The sequence below is a fragment of the Chlamydotis macqueenii genome, chromosome 18, assembly GCF_036417535.1.
Source record: "Chlamydotis macqueenii isolate bChlMac1 chromosome 18, bChlMac1.mat, whole genome shotgun sequence".
Taxonomy (NCBI): domain Eukaryota; kingdom Metazoa; phylum Chordata; class Aves; order Otidiformes; family Otididae; genus Chlamydotis; species Chlamydotis macqueenii.
Genome location: NC_141573.1, coordinates 9,028,003 through 9,047,682, shown reverse-complemented (window position 1 = coordinate 9,047,682; position 19,680 = coordinate 9,028,003). Strand labels below are relative to the sequence as shown.

Sequence of the window (19,680 nt, the reverse complement as noted above, 5' to 3'; positions counted from 1 at the left end):
ACGCACACGGGCTCTGCGAGAGCAGGCAGGGATGCGTTAAAGCACAGAGTTACTCAACGCTGCTACCCCCAGCTGCGGGTGTCTCCACACCCCCAGGAGCCATGGGTTCCCCCTTTCCCCCATGGGAGAGGTGCAGGTATGGAAAAGCTGGCTTCCTGATGGGCTAAGGAAAGGAAAATGTGGGTCTGACCATTTTCCATCTCTACGCTGTTATGGCTTTGCAGAAGATCTGTCAATTAGGCTCAACATCTGCTGATCACCATCACCACAGCCTTGACAACCAGAAGAGATGAAATCCCTGCATCGCGACAGTCCACTGCCACTGTTCCAGAGCCAGCACCCTGCCCTCATGGTCACGTTTGCGACACTGAAGGTGGAGGGGAGAACCCCCACACCCCAGCAAGGCAGGGCAGGTCCCTGCGCCAATGCCTGCCTGCTCCCCAGAAATGCCCCTGCAGCCCCTCACCAGCTGCGCCTGACCACCGCACACCAGACGAGGCCATTCGGATCATTCCCGGCAGAGCTACGCTTGTGAGAAGCAACACTCAGGAGACAGCCTTTGCTGCTTAGATCGGAGAGTTGTGGCGAGTAGAAGCAAGAAAAAGAAATGCGAGAGCTCTACTGATGAGGAAAAGCCAACCCGGGAGCTGGCACTCCCAGGCTGCACCCTGTGCAAGCACTCAGAGGAGCGGGTCCTGCTCGCTGCCATCCTGGCCCAAGGGACCCACGTGCCAGCAGCTCACGCATGGGTGGCTTCCAACAGCGTCCCCAGGACAGAGCAGTGCATTTCCACACTCCCTTCCGCACGGCATGCGGTCCTGGGCAGCTTACATTCACCGGTGCCCTCGCACCTCCTGCATCAGGGACGCAAAAACCCTGCCAGTAAACCCAGGAGGCCGTTGCGCGGGGCAGTTACAAAATCCTTCCGGAAGAGCAGACGAAGAGCGAGAACCTCAACACTTGCTAGCAAGGACAGATTCCCATGGTAACGCAGCTCACTGCCGTACGAAGCCGGGCTGTTTCCTTTCCCTCTCTTCCTGTTAAACACCCACAGCAGCACAGCCCGAGGCACAGCCCAGCACCACGGGCAGAGCAGAGAGAAACCTGTCCCTCCCACTGCCTCCCCATTAAGCTGGAAACTTCAGCTCCCATTTGAGGGTTGCTTCAATCCATTTCCAAAAGGCAAGTGCCTCCCTGGCCGCACGCAATCAGGAGCTGCTAGCAGAGGCTTAGGGGCAGATGTATTTCACTGTTCACATTTGGGCGAAGCAGCATGAAGCCAACACAACTCTGCAAATCAGTTATCAGCTAGAAAGCACCTTTTCCAAGTAGGACAGTGGAAAAAAAAAAAATCCAACCACCACCCAACAGGACTAAAGTGTGGTACTTCACTCCCTTTTGAAAGGGTCAGAGGAAAGCAACACTCAACATCAGCAGCCTGTGTGTGACAATTCCCATTAAAGCCAAGCTCTATGGATTTATTACTTTTCCTGCACTGAATTCTGAGCCACTCTGCACCTGACAGCGACTGTGGGATGGCGCCCAGCCCCTACCATGTGCAGGATGTGGCCAGGCCAACGCCAGCACCCTGGGCAGGCCGGCCAGGCCTGCAGCTCTGCTGAACGAGCACCAGTGTCCACCGAGACATCCCAGCTGTGCTGCCCCAGCACTGGGACAGGCAGGCCGGGGAGGACAACTGACCCCTTTCAAGCCCACAGCAATGCCACCGCTCCCCACCCAGCCTTTGCAACCCAGCATCCCCGCAGTGCTCACGCCTCGGCACGTTATCCCCTTCCGCACCAGCCAGCTGCCCTCCCTGCCAGCACCTGTCTGCCTCCCTGCCGTGATGGATTTGAATCCAAACCCAACACACGGCACTACGCCCCAGATGGGCCAAACCAGACAATAGAAACTTTTCAAATATTGCCGTTTCTGGGGCACCAACAGCTCCCACACCAGGCTTCCAGCACCCAGGGTCCGTGGGGAGAACACCTCCCCGCAGCCACTGCCATCTGACAGACCTGCCTCTGGAGGCAGTTTCTCCTTTCAAATGAAGCAACACACGTCTAACCCTCTTCAGGTCCTCCTCAGAGGCACGCTTAGCAGCTTGGGTGCCCTTTTCCACCGCCCAGAGCTACATGAGGAAGGGCAGAAGCCATGCAGCGAGCAGGCGCTCAGCAGAGATGTCACACGGACGCGGCGGGACTCTGCCTGAACCCCCAGTGCTGCAAGTCACCCAGCGAAGCCCACGACAAGCTGGGACACCCAGCCCCACCGCAGAGCTGGGGCAGTGAGAAGATGAGTGCTGCAAGCATTACGTGTCACAAGTGTGAAGCAGCACGAGATGGGGAGCACTCACAGCACTGTGATGCGCAAGGGAGACACGAGCAAGCTCTCTGCTGAAGATGGAGAAGCTGGAAACCCTTTTTAGAATCCTTTTGAGGTTCCCCATTGTTTGCTAATTAGAAAAAAAAAAAAAAAAAAAAAAAGATCAGGAAGGCAGTGCAGAGGGCTTGTTTGTGGCAGCTTCCCCAGGATCAGCCCCAGGAGTCAGTTACCTGTTTTTTTCATTGCATCCTGCCAGCCCAAACCTGCACTCCCTGCAGAAGTGTAAAGCAGCAGCTTTGATTTGCTGAAAGCCAGGTCAGTAAGCGGGGCACTGGGAAAGGCTTCAAATAGGAGCAGCAACTGGGGGATGTGAGGTACTGAAAACTGGCGTTATGGCTGAGCTTACTGAGCTCAGCCACGCTGTGGATTTCTGTTGGTAACACAAAAATGCACCAACAAAAGGGAAAGAAATCAGCATTACTGCAGTTAGAAACAGAGTTAAAGGAAAATAAAATACGTTAAACAGAACAACTGTAAAAATAAAAACAAAAAAAAACCAAACAAAAAAAAAACCAAACAAACCACAAGTTGTGCTGGATGATGCCTGCCTAACCTCCCAGAAGTGAGCTGGGAAGAGAAGCCCTTGTGCTCGGACTCCAGTGTCTCAGGAGGACGGGAGGGACGCACACATCGCTCCAGCCTCTGGCTGCTCTGCCCAGGCCTGGCACACGTGCAGGGCTGCTGCACGGAGCTGACACTGCCCGACGGCCTGGAGACCTGCCTGCAGCAATTAATCCCAGACAGGGCACTCGCCTCCTGCTTCTGCCCCATTCCCCCACGTGACCCAACAATGCTCTGTGGGGCCCATGCTGTGCCCTTGCTCTGGCCTTCCTGAGAAACTGGGCTCCAGGGCTTCAAACGGAGCCAGGCGCACTGGTCCCTGCTGGAAACGCTCCCCGCAGTGGTTTCTGTCAGCATTCCTGACTGCCTGTCCCTACAGCGGCGTGGCCTCTGTGCCCATTTCCAACTGCTGTGTCTGCCCCGATTGCTAAAGATAGATTGCTACTCAAGCTGTATTTTGTACTTTGCACCTCATCTCCAAGACTCCTTCAACTCTAAGCATCCAACAAAACCTCAGCAGAAGATTCTCCTGTAACTGAACAGCCCAGCCTGAGGAGTAAAGGCATGTGGTCCTTTAGCATTAAATTGCACTAGCTTGAGGTTTAGCATGGAAGACTGCTACCATACAGGGAGCATGGAGGGTGTTTTGCCCAGCAACACCAAGCAAACCTTGCTAACACCGGAGCACTGCTGTGCTTTTCACCCCGCTCCTCATACAAGGAAATAAGGAGAAGAGCGAGTTTTCAGGCAGGTCGGTGCTTTAAAATAAGCCACTGACTGTCCTGAGCACAAGGAGGTAGAGAAATGCCCAGCATGGGATGTAAGGAGGAAGATGGGGACAAGGCTGTGGCAGATGAGCCTGGTAGGGCCCTGCACTTTTTGACAGCATGGGGAACCCTCCACACTCCCTTACCAGGCAGACAAGCGGGATGAGTCCCACCTTTTGTCAGGGCAACGGAGCCGCCGTGCCGCAGGAGCCGCGCCCCTGATACCCGCAGAGCCGTGCTGGCAGAACCGTGCCACCCCGGGTGCTTACAGCCGGCATGGCGGCACGGGGCAGGGATGGGGACACCGAGCAGCAGCACCGCTGTCTCTACCCACGTGCTTCAGAACACGATGTCCTCTCCCCCTGCGCCATAACCCTGGCCCGCTCCCAGCACATCTGTGCCTCTGTTTGCTTTCCCATTAGGCAGAACCACGGCAACCAAGCATTGGCAAGCTGATAGCTGACCAAACCTTGAAGGAAAAACATGACCAAAGGGCAAGCTAACTGTCAAAATTAACTAAATTAACAGCAGCGATACTTCATCCCATATCTCTGACGTGACTGATCCAATCAGAAACATGCACGTCTTTGAAGAAATGTTAATTGGATCAAGAAAGCAAGCAGCGCTCAAAATCTTATGGTTGCAACAGGTCACAGCACCAGAGAAGTTTATCTAAAGTAAAGAAAAAGATTACAGCCTCAGGCTTTGATCACAGACCATTAGTTTGTATTGCTAGAGAACTACCTCATGCAGTTAGCATAACCACCAACTCCGCACCTCCAAGCACCCAGTTAGATGCATGCAGCTTATCATTGCAAATGAATTCATTTACCCATGACCAAGGTGGGGAATACGACCTTTTCGCGCCTAGTGGAGAAAAATTGAAACAGTTTATGCACACGTTAAAGACATTCTTGGGCATAACCCTGGATGCAAGACATGGGGCAAAGCAAAGGTGCTACACTAAACCTCACCAGGCCTCTCCTCTTTGACTTCTGCACAATGAGACTCTGCTCTGCACAGGGGTCTTATTTCAGCGACCACCAGCACTCACCAGACTCCCTGGCTGGAAGCGCATGTCCCAGATAAAAGCCCAGAGCGTTGCAAAGCACGTTACAGGACCTGGGATTACTCACCTGCATCTGAGTCACCCACAGTTCCCTCTTTTCCAGGGAAACTTTTTAATAAGGCGGGCTAGGGAACAGAACCCCGATTTCACAGCCTGACGCGTTAGGATCAGGGTTGTGGACAAGTGTCCACTGTGTAAATACACCTACATGCTTCAAGGGGCTGCTGTCAGCACGCAAGCAGAGGCACTTCTCACACTCAAACTTTAGCTTGTTTTATTACAAAGTCTAACAGATTCACAAAAATAATTTAAGAATAAACATCACCTACAAGGAGTTTGACATTCAAGAGTGCAGGAAGGGGAGCAAGGGAGCAGTGAACAAGCAGTTAATGCCCCACGGAACAAACACCCCACATTGGCTCACACCCTGACTCAGCTCTGCTGTTCAAGTGCCAGGCCTCTGCAGAGCCTAAGGTCAGACCTATTTTGCTCCCCAACTGGATCGAAGTTAAGAACCAAACAAGAACAATTACAACAGCAAAAAACAAGTATCTGAGAACATCCTCAGGGGCTGTTCTGCCATGCCCTGGCATCTGGACAGAAACAGCATGTTCCTGAAGGAACAAGTCTGCAGGAAACTAATCTTACACTAGACATTGTTGAGATTTTAAAAAGGAGCTAAGTCCTGACTCTTCCAATTCTCCAAAGCTTTGGTGCAAGCCCAGCTGCCCTCCAGGCCTCCCCTAAAGCAACGCTCCCCTACACCAGCTCTTGCCTTCAGCTGCCTGCCCAGCTCCACTCAGCAAGCAAAGAGCAGGGGTTTGATGGGAGATGGAGATCCATCAAACATTTCAACCGAGAAAATGGCAGAGGAAGGAAGTAAACAGAACTGTAATGATGTGGAGAAGAAAGGGCATGCCTTGACTCGGCCCCTTGTGCCCAGCCACCACAACACACTCTGAATCGACGCCTGCCAGCGATGCGTGGCTGGGAGCTTGGTAACCGCTGCAGCACGCAGGCACGATGGGGCTGGCCTTGTTTAGGCAACAGCACGGTTCAGCTTACACATGCAGTCGCAGTTATACGGGTTTTACACAGCAACCACACAGCACAGACACTGATCACTCCCAACCTGCACAGACCCTAACAAGGGCAGCAAGGTGGAGCAGGAGCCGATGTAAGGGGAGAGATGCGGGCCACCGACGCCGCTGTGAACACCACATAGGGGTGCAGAGGAGAAGGACAGGACAGCAGGAGCGTGCAGGAATCTCTCACAATTTGCAAATAAGCCCATCAGTCATTTCCACCCCCTTTTTCAAGCCCACTAACATCCTCCAACTCTGCTGTAGAGGTTCTCTGTCAGGAGGCTGGGTTTCTAAGCCTTTTTCAGCTACAGCCTACTCCTAACTCCAGGCAGCCAGCACAGACAAGAAGCGTGATGACAATCTGGATAATTAAAAGTGACCACCACCCCACATAGCAATCAGCTTATTTGTCACACCACAACTCAATATAGCCATGCTGCCTCCTAGGAACAGCTCTAATCTCTCCCCAGCAGCTACCCTGACAGCTTGCACCCGAAATGTAGTCTGTGCGCTGCTGGGGTGATGCACAGACCCCAGCCAGCCCCGCAGGATACAGACAACCCAAAAGTCTGCCCAGTCCGCACATGACACTGCCTTTGCTAAGTCTCTGAACTCTTTCCAAAAGAAGCAAACAGTGGTTCTAAAAACTCTGAATGCCAGTTTCTAAGATGTAACTTGCCCTGCTACCCACGTAGCAACGCAACTCAGCTCAAACGAGGATGACTGTAGGAAGCTCAGCTTGTCTGCTCTGTATATGGCACTCTTCAGATTGGTAACTGCTCATCTAATTATCCAAAATAAATTCTAGATTGAGGATGTACTGAATATTAGCATTAAATTGCACTAGCTTGAGGTTTAGCATGGAAGACTGCTACCATACAGGGAGCATGGAGGGTGTTTTGCCCAGCAACACCAAGCAAACCTTGCTAACACCAGAGCACTGCTGTGCTTTTCACCCCGCTCCTCATACAAGCACAGGGCCCTGCACTACAAGGGACTGTGGGAAAATCCTCCTGCTGAACCACTTCCCAGTGCCCCAGGGAAAGCTCTGACCATGGGCAAACCACCGGAGACAGACAGGGTACTTTTGCCCATGAAAGCACTTTCTGGCTTCACGGTTGACGCACAGCACAGCCAGCACGGTGACAGTTGCCCCCTCTATCAGCCAGAATTACACCATTATTGACAGGGGTTTTTTTCACCTAACAGAGGGGGAAGTAGAGCAAACAGGGCACCACCCTTCAAGTGAGCATTTGCTGCCTGCGCTCAGCTGTTCTCACCAGGGGAATCTCCAGATTTGCGGTTAATGTACTTCCCCACACACGAGTGCACCAGTAGCTATGGCAACTTCACCACTATTTACTTGAGATCCCTTCGAAGGGCATGTTCATTTCACTTCACTAGCAGGTTTGCTGCCCGAGGCTTTTGTACTACCTGAGATGCAGCCGCCAAGAGATTAGGCGGCAGAGGGACAGAACAGGCACTGACATCCTACCAGCTATAAGTCAATCACACTTGCTTTACAGAAATCAGCACTGTCACCTTCCCCATCCCCGTGAGACTTTGGCTCCACAAATTATTTGTCCATCGTAGTAAAGCCATGGTGGGCTAAAGGCAAGCCAAGAAAAACTTCTGCTCCAGGTGGCATCACGAAAACACACTTCCCCTTTGAGGCAAAAACATATCCTTACTTACCCTTTGTCAAAGAAAGAAGTATGCCCTGGATGAGGGTACTTTGTACCATTGCTGTTCATCACGCCGCTGTTAACGTTCCCTGAAATGTAGGATTTCCGTGACGCCTGGTCCTTTGCAAAATTTCTGCAAGCAGCTAATTTGGATTCTAAGGCCTGTGAAAAGGAAAAAGTGATCTCAAAAAAGTACTACAACTAAGAGAGTATTTTGCTGCTCAAGTTCAGGCTTTGTTATGACCCCAAGATCACCATGATCAGGACCCCAGTGTGATTTGGTGAAAACTGAACTAAATGGGAACAAAGCTGTCGTTTTCCCTGTCACCCAGTTACAAAGGAAACCCACACAATGAGATGCTGATGCAGGCTGCCAGGCACAGCTCAGTTCCATTAGGGCTCAGATTTTAGAATATTTCAACTGTCAATTACCTAAAATAAGGAAGCCAACTCCTAGCAGGAGTTATCAAAACTTCTTGTTTCAGCAGCTGCAGTAAAGCTGGCATAAGCTAATCAGAAGACTAAGGCAGAGCCTGAAGCAGAATCCTCAAGTTTTGGTAGGGACTGTGTATTTGGAAAGTTGAATTTTTTCCCCAGAACAATGCCTTCTAGCATTTTTTTTCCATAATCTTGGCCTGGAAAACAAAGCCAGTTCCTTAAACCCCATGGCTATGCTTCAGAAGAAGAGGTGCTACAGCCACAGCATCACAAGAAGGAACCAAAAGCAGCAACCAAGCCTGCCTCCGTGGTCATCTCTGCCATTTCCAAGCAAGCCTGATGAGATCTTTTCCCCCTATAAAAGGTGGGAGGCTCTGCCTCATCACTGACTCCTGGCAGGAGGGAGACCAAAACCCTGATTCTCTCCTTTACTTCAGAACATCACCTGCCCTTTCTGCTGTCTGTCACCAACTGAGGCTTAACTTGAGTATCTGTCTGGTCTAGCAGAAAGTCAAAAACTTTTCTGCTCCAACGTGGGCTCTGGATCTGTTCCACATAGAAAAATATTCCAGTCTGCTAAAAATCCATGTAAGCTTACTTAGTGACTACATATGCAGAGATAGTTAATGACCTAACAACCTCTCTCTTGGTCTCAAAGCACCTACCAGCCAGTGTAACCTCTGCCAAGTGACTTCCTGTCTCAACTGCAACCAAGAAAGCTGAGGGAAACTTCTTGCAGAGAAAGGGAGCCTAAGGCTTGGGATGAAGCATTTTGTGAGTAGCCAAACCCAAAGAAATCCTGAACATCCTGTAATTGTTACTAGACAAATGCATGAGCTGGAATTTTGTATCAGTGGCAGCGCGTGTGTCTAAGAGCAAGCTAGGAAGGAAGCATGCTTATTTGGCATTTCCTGTCCTTGCAGAGTAATCACACAGGATTGTGATTAAGCTCCCTAAATCCCCTGCAGACTTTTACTCACAATGATCCCATTTTAAACATGTCACTCTGTAACCCCGAGTCGTCCTGCTGCCCTTTCAAACCAACTACGAGCTCATTGGCTCCAAATGTGAGCAATGAGGTAATTTTTAATTTCAAACTTTGCTAAAACAACTGTCTCTACTGCAGCTATTGCTGCTCTCAGTGTTCACCACAAGAAACGGAGGAAAGCCAGCACTGGAGGCTAGACACCAATCCATGCTTCCACTCAGAACAGTAATCACTGAGACACATCAGCAAGCTTCTCATAACTCAAGTCATGCCTTCATTCAACTGGAAAGCCTGGCATTCTATCCAACACCGTAACAGATGTTTAAACCTCTTCTTCCCCGCTTACAGCGGTAATCCCTTTAAAGGCTCACACATTTCAGTTCCCCATCAACTACAGATGGGAACATCCTGCTTTCTCCTGATTTGTTTTCTCACTTTCTTATCAAAGGTTTCTAGATTTTTTCATTTTCAGCACTGTTGCAGATCTCCCCAGGCACACGAGGAGACACTGGCAGTGTGATCTCAGCTCCTCGCTCGTGTGTGCAGCAGGCACCTGGAGTCTGAGGTCCAGCTCTGCATCTCAGTCTCACTACAGAGGAAGATGAAGCCGCATTTAAAGTAAGAACAAGCAGCTGATGGCGTCTAACCCCATATAACAAAATGCTTGAGAAACTTTTTACTCAAAATATGAATTTTGACACCCAAGATTGGCATCAGAACCCAAGTAATATGCTTTACAAATTAAGATAATTCAAAAAATGTTAGCGCATACTAAACACTGAATGTGGATGATTTGGAAACTACAGCATGTATTTAACACAGGCCAAGGCCTTGTAACTGTGCAGAAGGGTGAAAGCTCAGTGATAGCAGCACAGAGCAAGGAATACTTCAGTTCAGAGCACTCACCCCGACTTTCCGTAAGAGATCTCCCACAATGTTGAGTGCAGATATTCTAGCTGAAGGAGTAAGGGGGCTGGTACCGAATCCATTTGGTATAGCTGCAAACACAGACATTTTTTATTATATGCTCCACTCCTCCACAGTTCATTTAAAAACAAACAAAAAAAAAACAACCAAAACCACAACTTAAAATAAATCAACTTCTATATAAAAAGGTAAATGTAAAATCCTACTGCAGACTTTTCATACAATTACCCCACAATAACATGATCACTAGCCATGGAAAAATGAAAAAGCTTAATTCCTGCCCACAGCCCTTTCCCATTAGACCTACCCGCAGAGTTCATGCACTCTCCATCTGCAAGGCTATTGCTTGCAATCCATCTAATCCAGCCAGAGCTTCCTCTGGAATCTACCCTTTCTAATTTGAAAATAATGTTTTAATCCTTGTGATTGTCTAGAGCCTTTCAGATGGGGAAGGGGACTGGACTAAGATCCTGATGCCTCAGAAAGAAAACAGGATCCCTGAAAAGTATGTGTGGTAGCAGAGACTCTAGACTGTCAGAATTACTGACCGCTGTTTACCCACAGCTGCTACTCCACATTTAAGCAGAAGCATCAGTCACTGCCTTTCCCCGAAATTCCAAATGCTTTCAGCGCTATACTGCAGGTATCTGTGCAAACCCCCTCCAAATGCGGTATCCAAGCTTCACTGTGTTTCTTTTCCGTGCTATTCACTCATTATATTCCTTAAATGCACCTAATGCTGCCCCAGGATTTAACCACACCTTATGGAGTGCATGTGGGATCCACATATTTACTTCAAATTCAATAACAAGCACCTGGTTTGTTAACATGCTGAACATACTGCTAAACAACTAGATGCATTCTCTGTGAATTATACCTTTTGGGGAAGGAAAGTTATTTTCTGATCCTTTTCCAACGGGAGTAGCTGGCAAGGAGAGAGACGCCTGGACAGCCGAATCCATCTTGTCACAGTCGAGAGTCGGAGAACTGGGTGCTGACTTTCGGGTGACTTCCTGCTGCCTTTCCCGTACTGCTAGCTCTTGCCGTAAGTCTAAGGGTTGAGAGGAAAAAAAACCAAAACAAAACAAAAGTACATATTAGTGACTGATTTCTCTAACAAACACTCTCTATTCATTTGGGAGGGAGGAGGAGATGACACTTCACAACAACCCTGTATTAACTGCCTGCTGCTGGCTTTCTCCAGCAGCAAGGACCCCCACCTCCGAGCAGTCACAGCCCAGCACCATCACTTCCCATTACACCTGGGAGTGGAGAGACAGCAAACAGAGCCCTCCCTGGACCAGAGCACTGTGTGGTCCCAGCGAGTGCAGCAGGTGACTTAGCCTCAGTACTTTTCCCCATCTGTAGTGCGAGTCCCACGGAAAGTGTGTTACAGAAACTGCAGCTGATCACAAATGCCTGGTGAACTACATTCAGCTCCCCCTCAAACACAAGTTGAAAAAAAGGGAGGAAAAACCTATTCTTGTGTTTCCAATTCGCTATGTTACTCCTCCAGTCAATAATCCACAGGACTCCACACTAGCCAAAAGACAGTCAAAGGGTTGTATTCAGTTTCTGGATGCCTCAAAAAGTAGAAGAGCAGCCTGGAGATGCTGGGTAGCCCAAATGACAGGGAAAGAGACTGGAGATCAGGAAACCCATGTTTTATTCTCACCTCCTCGCCAGACTGCTGCTTACCCCTAGCTGGTCCCCTCCCACTTCCACATGTAATTGCTTTAAGGAGCATGCAGGACAGCTCAACAATGAATCTATAAAATCCTTAGAAAGGACTAGATGCAAATAAAAAATGCATTACAAGGGAGTTGTTCCTTTTCAGGTAGAGCAACTTAATCTTTCACAGACCTCTTATTCGTTGCCTCAATCTGGTACAACATGCAAGAGCAAAATTGTTTTTACATTATGGCTTTTAAGTTAGAAATATTTAGAACTGATTTTAAGTAAAACAGTACAGCTGAAGTGAAATCTGTTTTGGGTCCTAGAAGAGGATTTGTGGCTGTTCAATCAGTAACATTATTTTTGAGTTTGACACCATATCAGTTCTTTTAGTGGCTAATGTTCCTGCTTGCTGTCAGGGGGAATAACATGCAGCTTTGCTACTCTAACAAATGCTAAAAAAAATTCCAAATGACTCATCTAAGAAACAAGATGTCTTTTTTGCCAATTATTCCAGTGTTCTAGAAAAGTCCCCTAGGTTTTGCTTTTTTTCCAGTATTATTGCCCTAACCCCAAATTACAATATGTATATATTTCCTCAAAAAATACTTAATCTCCTTTTTTGTATTTATTATAAAAACCCTGTGCTTCCAATAGAGGCTTTTAATTTGTGGGACACAAACTTGGCTCAAAGAGGTTACCAAAGGAGAACAACAAAAAAATCCCAGCCTGTTGCCTTACACTCAGATCTAGACTTTAACTGAAGAATTACTTCAGAAAGCTTCACTCAGGAAACAAAGTTTAAAACCACTGATCTCTAAACTACATTAATGGCAGGCACAGGCTTACGAGCAGATCATCTACACTATTAGAGAAATCAGTTTCCATCAACCATTAAAAAAAGGCTTCCCCAGCATCCTGAATGTGAAATCCACTGTGAATTCCCCACTCCTAATCACACCCCAGAACACCATCTCAAACATCGCTGATCCCACAGTTCCAACCAGTCTTTACTGGAATATCTTAAACCAACCAGGCAATTTCCAAGAGGTTTACAAGGAACACAGAAGCCAGGATTTTTGAAGAAAGTTATTTAACCATTTATCATGTATTTCCCTGTAATTTCCTGTGCTCTTCCTTCCCGTACAAGGCATAAAACTACAGGCAGTGAGAACTTTTGAAGCACACTTCTGCAATTCTATTACATCCGTGGAACATAGCATTTTTGTACTCACCTGTGTCAAAAATCCTGAATGAATCTGGCATTAATTTTGCCCTACATGAGGAAATTTTTCCTCTTAGCAACACTGGACATACAAAGAATAGAGAACATGCTGTTAGCAACACTTAATGCTTGTATTACACGTCCAGTTCGAGTCTCATTACGTGAGGCTTTCTATAAACATGAGCTTCGGTTGCTACACGTCTCTCTTAGCAAGCCAACAATGTACCAAGACACTGAACTAATCGAGCAAGCCATACCTCTCGCTTCGTCCTTTAATCTCTGTACAGAAACAAGTAATGATTCCTTGTCATCCAGTTCACTTTCTAAAAACGCGTTTCTCTCAATAGCTTGGTTCAGCCTTTGTTCAAAGTCTTCCAATGAAACTATTGTTGCCCTAAAAACAAAATCCAGAATATTAGGTTCTTCAGCTCGGCCAACATAAAAGCGTATTCAAAAACGTAATAGGAGAAAAACGTTAGCAGGGTCTACATTCAAGTTTTGAATGCTACGGAATGTTACACTCAAGATTTGAAAGCTATGGAAATGCTTCTTAAAAAAGACTAAACTCCAAAGAAACAGGAGAAGAACATGATAGCATCTGGCTCTCAGAGATGTACCACAGAGCTGGGAAAGAGCCAGTCCAGTGCACCCATCTTCATTTTTCCCCAACACCCATCTCCATTTTTCCCAAGCCATGCTCCAAAGCCGTACATTCAATCAGTGCATTAGCTCAGGTGGTGCCGTACTCTTCAGAGCTCTGGACAGGCCAACAGCTCAGTGAGTACAGAAAGCAGGGCACTGGGATGTTACCTAAGACCCAGTTTGCTCCATGATTTCAGCGGGATAACTCACGTGTGTCAAAAGTTAGTCACGAGGTTAAGAGCCTTGTGGAAACAGGGCCTCAGCTCTCAGATCTTTTTGCCAGATAGCCAGAGGCTCATTCCTGGTCCCACTGAATCAATGGTAAAATTCCCATTCAGCAAAACAGAAGCATGACCTACTCCAAAACCGGGTGTTTCTAACAGCAGCCTGCTCCTTTCACGCGCTTACACAGGACACATTTGTTCCCTACAGTCACTACGCTGTTATGGAAGGGAAGAGGAGACCCCTTTGGCCTGTTTCATTTAAAAGGGACTACGTAAAGTATTAACTTCTTACTTCAAAGGGGCTTTAAGCTACAAGGATCACAAATGTAAGAGTCACCTAGCTGGTAGTATCAGAAGCAGTGCACTGGCCAGGCTTGCTCTGCACCTACTTGCACTGCTTGTTTCTCCCAGGAACACAAAGCACTTCGGTCTCCGTGCCTTTCTTGCTGTAACGTAACACTACCAGCTGATGGAGGTGAATCCAAGGATAAACTGCACTTCACAAAGAATCAAGTGTCTAGGGATTTGTTTCAGGTTTTTTGAATGTGTGTTATTTTCCCTTTTAAAGAACAATGAAATATCAATCTGAGTTAGAGAAGAAAAGCTCCGGTGAAAACTTTAAGGAAGAGGCCTGCAGCCTTCACCTCTTTGCACGTTCCAAGTCATCATTGGCCTGTTCCAGCTCCCGCACATACTTATGCAACTGATCTTTAATTGCCCGTGTCTGGCTAAGGTCATCCTCTAACAACGACACCTGCTTGTAACTTTGTGCATACTGGTGCTCCAGTTTCTCCTAAAAGAAAGAAGTAGTGAGATAAATATCAGTCACATGCACTGTCCAAGTCATCGGTAGTAAAATGAGACAAAAAGTAAGACACTCGTTGCAGTCTGCTGATGTGGGATTGCTGGTAAAAAAAAACTGGAGAGTTAGAAGGAACATGCTCTGAACACCAAAACTGGACACAGTGTAAAATCACAAACATTGTATTGTGCACAGACATCTTGCCACGACACAGCTGGCTGCTCAGAGATGTATCCCTGCATCTGTTGCCAACAGCCTGCACTGACAGCTGCTCCAAAACCTCAAAGGTCTAGGAAGCCAGAGAGAAATTAACTGCACAGCCTCCCCTTCAGTGCCTGTCCCTTGACAATAGCCACGCTGTTACCCGAACTTGCCTGACATCTCCATTAGCAAAAACAAGAGCCACTGAAATCTCTCACAAAACCTGCAGGTCCAGAGGCTCATTTTCAAAAGACTGGAAGAATTCATTCCCAAACAGGCTTTTACCAGCTCTGAAGGTACACAGAATGGCTTATGGAAAAACTACTGACCTTACAAAACACGTACTGACCTTCCAAATATAGCTGGGACTGCATATGCAAACAAGCAATCCCATAAACTTTATTTCCACTGGGTAAGTTTCCAACCTTTGCCTTCACAAAAATAACCCAAGACTACCAAAAATAATGCTTTTCCAAGATTCTGAAAGAGGCAAGAACTTGCTAACTTAGAGGCATCAACTAAAAGTCACCTTCTTCACATGCAGATCCTTATGCAATTCCTGTCTGCAGAGACACAGCTGTTGAGTCAGGAGATTCTCTCTGAAAGATGTGCACAAATTGCCCATCTTCAGCCTTCTTTAAAGTCTCAGAAAACCAAGGAGACCTTCTGGGCAAAAAAAACTAGTATGCAGAGAAAGATGACAATGCAGTGGCCTGACAAAACATACTGTGTTGTCCACCCTGTTGCTACGCTGGTGTTGCCTGTGTAACTAATAAAGCTACTACTTGGCAAAGCCTGCAGAATTCAAACAAATGAGTACAGCCTCCATGACAAGAGTTTCATGATGCGAACAAGAAAAATTCCGCCAGAAATTTCCCTACTAAGTTGCTGGCCTTATTTGGAGTACATGCCATACTCAAGCCTGGACCTTAAACAGCCAACTCCTTTACTTCATTTGGATATTCAGTGACCAAGAACAGACCAGACATTCTAAAACAAGATCCAAAACATATCTGTAAGAATAAGCAGTGCTAGACCTACCTTTAATGTTTCCACTTCATACTTCAGTCTTTGGTTATCTGCTTGCAAATCTCTATTCCTCTGCTCAGCTTGCACTAGCTGTGCCTCCAACTCAGCTTCCAATTCCCTGCTTCCCTCCTGAAATTCAGCCAGCTCTTCACGAGCTTCCTGGAAGCTGAAAGGAAAGGATTTTATCAGTTGAAAATCCAGTATCTCCCAAGCTAAAACAAAATCCACAGCTCTTAAAATAATCTGGGGGGGCGGGGGGTGGGGGGAAAGAGTTTGTAAAGTACTTCAGTGTGATCCATAGACCTCTAAGGGGAAAAACAAAAATGAGGAAACAGAGAAATTACATTAAGCTTAGCTATAAAAGGAAATTAAATCTCTTGCATCAAACAAACAGCTATATTAAACACATGTGTGAACACAAACTTGTATCAAAGCTATTTACAGGATTCATGTGAGTGACAACCACTTTGTACTCCATTAGATTTCACTGTGAGGAGACTTGATAGAGTCAATTAAAGACACATTTAACCTGATTTTGGTCAAACACTGTAAGAGAGAACAACAGTTTCTGAATCTCTGCACTACCTGGAAATTTAAGGTTCTTGAAAAGCGTGAAGGTTTGAACCTTAGGGTTACTGAGCACTGTGGCAGGAAGCCAGCACATACCTACCTGACACCACTGCAAATTAGTAAATACTAGAAGTAGCCAGTCCACATACTTTGCTTATTAAATTTCCATCTTTACCATACACAATAGCTCAGCTCTTAGCATGCTGCAGAGAAAGTTAACAAGGTATTAGGAAACAACATATCCACTGGTGTCTAAGACAATTTTCTGACACCCAAGAACAGCCTAGGGTTCTCCACATGGACAGGATCCTCCACATGCCAAACACCTCCTCTCCAAAAAAAAACCCTAAAACCAAACAAAAAAATAACTTGCACCTTAGGCTCTTTGGATTTGAGAGAGGTTTCACTGGCTTCACCTTAGTTGCACATGAGTAACACTGAAAGCAAAGAAAGCTTTCCAAAGAAAATAAACTGGGAGCCTCTAATGCTCCCCACTCAAAACAAAAGAATCCCACTCCCACAAGAGGCAGAGCATTGCTCAATACAACCACCTCTCTTGTTGCTTCTGGCAACCAAAAAGTCCTGTGTCCCCTAAAAGATGCAAACCACTGGTACAGGCTGGACTATGAGGCACAATACACTTCAACAAATCACAGCAGAGAGCAAATCAGCCACTTTTCATACCAGTACCTCAACTACAAGAACCTCAAGGGAACAGTAGTGACACAGGCAAGCCCAAAGGCGCCTTCTCCTGATAAAACGTCAAGATACTACTTAAGGCAGCACCTTAATTATACAAAGATGCACATGGTTGCAAAAGGGCTCTGCTCTTGCTCAAACATGCCCAAAACATAGCCTGGAGTTTGTGGCATGGTAACACTGTGCAAGAAACACTCAGCTCCCACAAGGCTGGAAATTTTAAAGCTCAAAATGCAATGATTCTTTCCAAAATATCTAATTCCCATCTTGGTGTAGCCTTGCAGAGAAATTGATCAAACAATGTTCTGGACATTAAGAACTAAACCCAGCCTGCAAATCTACAACAGTACCTTTGTTTGTACTTCAAGGAAAGCTCTTTCCAGTACGCGGTTTCCTCCTTTGGACTCGAAAAAGTCGGGATTTCCTCACTGTCCATGATCAATACGACCTGCGGGATACAAACATAAGAATACACTCAGGACAAGCAGACAGGCAGACCGCCTCTGAAACTGCTGCTAAGTGCTGGGCTTCATCACCACGGCCTTTCTGACAGCGGCATCCGGACTTGGCACCCACAAGCGAGATGTTAACAATCCCTAACAAGCATCATTCAGCACAGAGACCTGCTGCAACAAGTAACATAATTTTATCCAGTTTCTGGAAATGCTCGTGCAGCAGCGCAAAATGAGACCAGAAATTTTGGCTATACTTTGTACCTGCCACCGAAACAGCAGTCAATGCCAGAAGCCCACGTAGGACTACAGTTGGTAAGGATATTGAAATTTGCAGCAATCATCGTTTCCGCCTTCATTCGTAAAATGTTCTTAGAGATTTTTGCCTCCTGTCGCCAACACAGCGACGCACACTGCAACTCCTATCAGAGCTGCAAAGGCATGTAACGAACAAGAACAAACACTGAGGTCAATTGCTATCATACTGCTGCAGAGATTAAAATTCAGTTTACTCTTCCTATGTTGAGTTCCAGCTAATTTGTCCTTCCATGCAAAACATGCAGGTAACAAATCATCCACATAGTTTTGCTCCCTCAGACAGACACAAGAAAGATAAGCCCCTCTCATAAAATGACATGGTCGTGTCATACAACAGTGCTTCCAGGCTGGAGGTGCTCAGAGGACCAGCTGCCCACACCAAGGCGGAAGGACCACACTCTCTGAACCTCTTTTCTTCAGCTGCTTGGCCCACCAGATGCCATTGCATCGTTGCTCAGCTATTAGCCAGTGCAAGAAATGCAGCCTTAACGTGTACTTTTTATATTGCTGCTCAGTAACAGAGCGATACACAGTCCAGGGAGACACAACACATTCAAGGCCTCAACCCACACCAGGTCTCAGAAGCTGATGAAGATGAAGAGGCGGTCATGGTCCTACCATGAACAGCAGGACCAAGCGCAGCATTCAGACAGGCACAGTTCCCAGCCACAGAAAGGAGATGCACCACACCATTTCTGAGCTGTCTCCAAGCAATGCTCCAACTCTCAGGCTTTTTTTTTCTTCCCTAAAAGCCAAGACTCAAATTCTGTTATTAACACGCAGAAAAGAACAAGTCAAAACCAGCCTTTTCTCTGTTAAAGCCGAGGCTTTCAACAACACTTGCATCAAGCCCATCAACTGGTAATAGCTGACCTAGAAGTCCTGACTTTCACACTCTAACACGCATCAATAGTCAACACTGTCCTTTCAGGCCTAAAATTGTCACGCTAGAATGTCCTGCATCTCAGTGACCCACATTCACATGTAAAAGTGGGACAAAACAATCCCATGCTTTCATCAGAGGGCAGACAGGCTCATTTCAGAGACTGGCAGTTATCTCACAAATAAAGTGAGGCAGAAAGTGGTACATTTGTTCTTCAGCTGAGACTGCAGCTGCCACAAGATCAAATTTATCCGGAGGGTGCTAAGCACCTCAAAAACACCTTAACTGTCTCATTGTATTTATTTAACTTTGCAGCATTATTGTAGAAGCACGTTTGTCATGAAGCGGGTCTCCAGGCTGCCCAAGAAAACTGATGATGTTTCATTTTCTGCATTGCCCTGTACTGAGAAAAAAATAAAAATTAAAAAAATTTTTATATATATATGGAGCCATTATAACTCCTCCTAAGATATATATTTTCAGTCCTGCTGTACCTATTAGACAAAAATTTCTTTGGGTGTACTTGCTTCAGTAGTTGCACCCGTTACCAAGGCAACTCAGTCACAACACAGGACAAACCACAAGTCCTACGCAAAAGCCTGTTTCCAGCGGCAGCAGAGCCTGTGAATCACCTCCCAAACCGTTGCGGTTTCACAGCGGATGCATTCAGGGGAGCAGGCAGCTGCTGTGGCTCAGGCACGCGTCAGGCAGCTCCTGAACGGCGATTCAGATTGCCAGGAAGAGATGAAGAGCTTGGCTCGGCTGCTGCTGCTGCTGCGCGCTGCCTGTAACGTCAGTCCCACGCTGATCTCACAGACACGGCTTCTGTAGAACCCTTCTGACTTTTCCCTTTAAGGCAGTCGGCTCTCAACCGGCACGCTCTGAAAGGCTTCGATCAGCAAGAAACACGTTTTCCCCAAAATAAATGGGGCGTAGCACAGAATAGGGTCAGCTCCCACAGCTCCAGAGGAGCTGATCTCAAAAGGTAAACAGCCAGGTAGGCAGCCGTCAGCAAAATTCAGGGGGCATTTAAAGAAACATTTGTACAAGGAA

At 47.0% G+C, this 19,680-nt stretch overlaps 1 protein-coding gene across 4 annotated transcripts in view; it reads right to left on the bottom strand.

Moving 5' to 3' along the window:
- Positions 1-19,680, bottom strand: part of NDEL1 (nudE neurodevelopment protein 1 like 1) — a 28,666-nt gene that overhangs the window by 1,924 nt on the left and 7,062 nt on the right. For 2 of the 4 annotated variants that reach the window (XM_086762378.1, XM_086762376.1), the window contains exons 2-8: positions 17,325-17,422; positions 15,718-15,871; positions 14,318-14,466; positions 13,065-13,201; positions 10,786-10,959; positions 9,888-9,979; positions 7,566-7,717 (exon numbers count right to left, since the gene is read on the bottom strand). In XM_086762378.1, the coding sequence (XP_086618504.1) occupies positions 7,566-7,717; positions 9,888-9,979; positions 10,786-10,959; positions 13,065-13,201; positions 14,318-14,466; positions 15,718-15,871; positions 17,325-17,410 (944 nt within the window). In that variant the 5' untranslated portion in view covers positions 17,411-17,422. Of the gene's footprint in view, positions 1-4,540; positions 4,584-7,565; positions 7,718-9,887; positions 9,980-10,785; positions 10,960-13,064; positions 13,202-14,317; positions 14,467-15,717; positions 15,872-17,324; positions 17,423-19,680 lie in introns of those variants that run through there. The other 2 variants (XM_086762379.1, XM_010125473.2) reach the window with 2 other exon arrangements.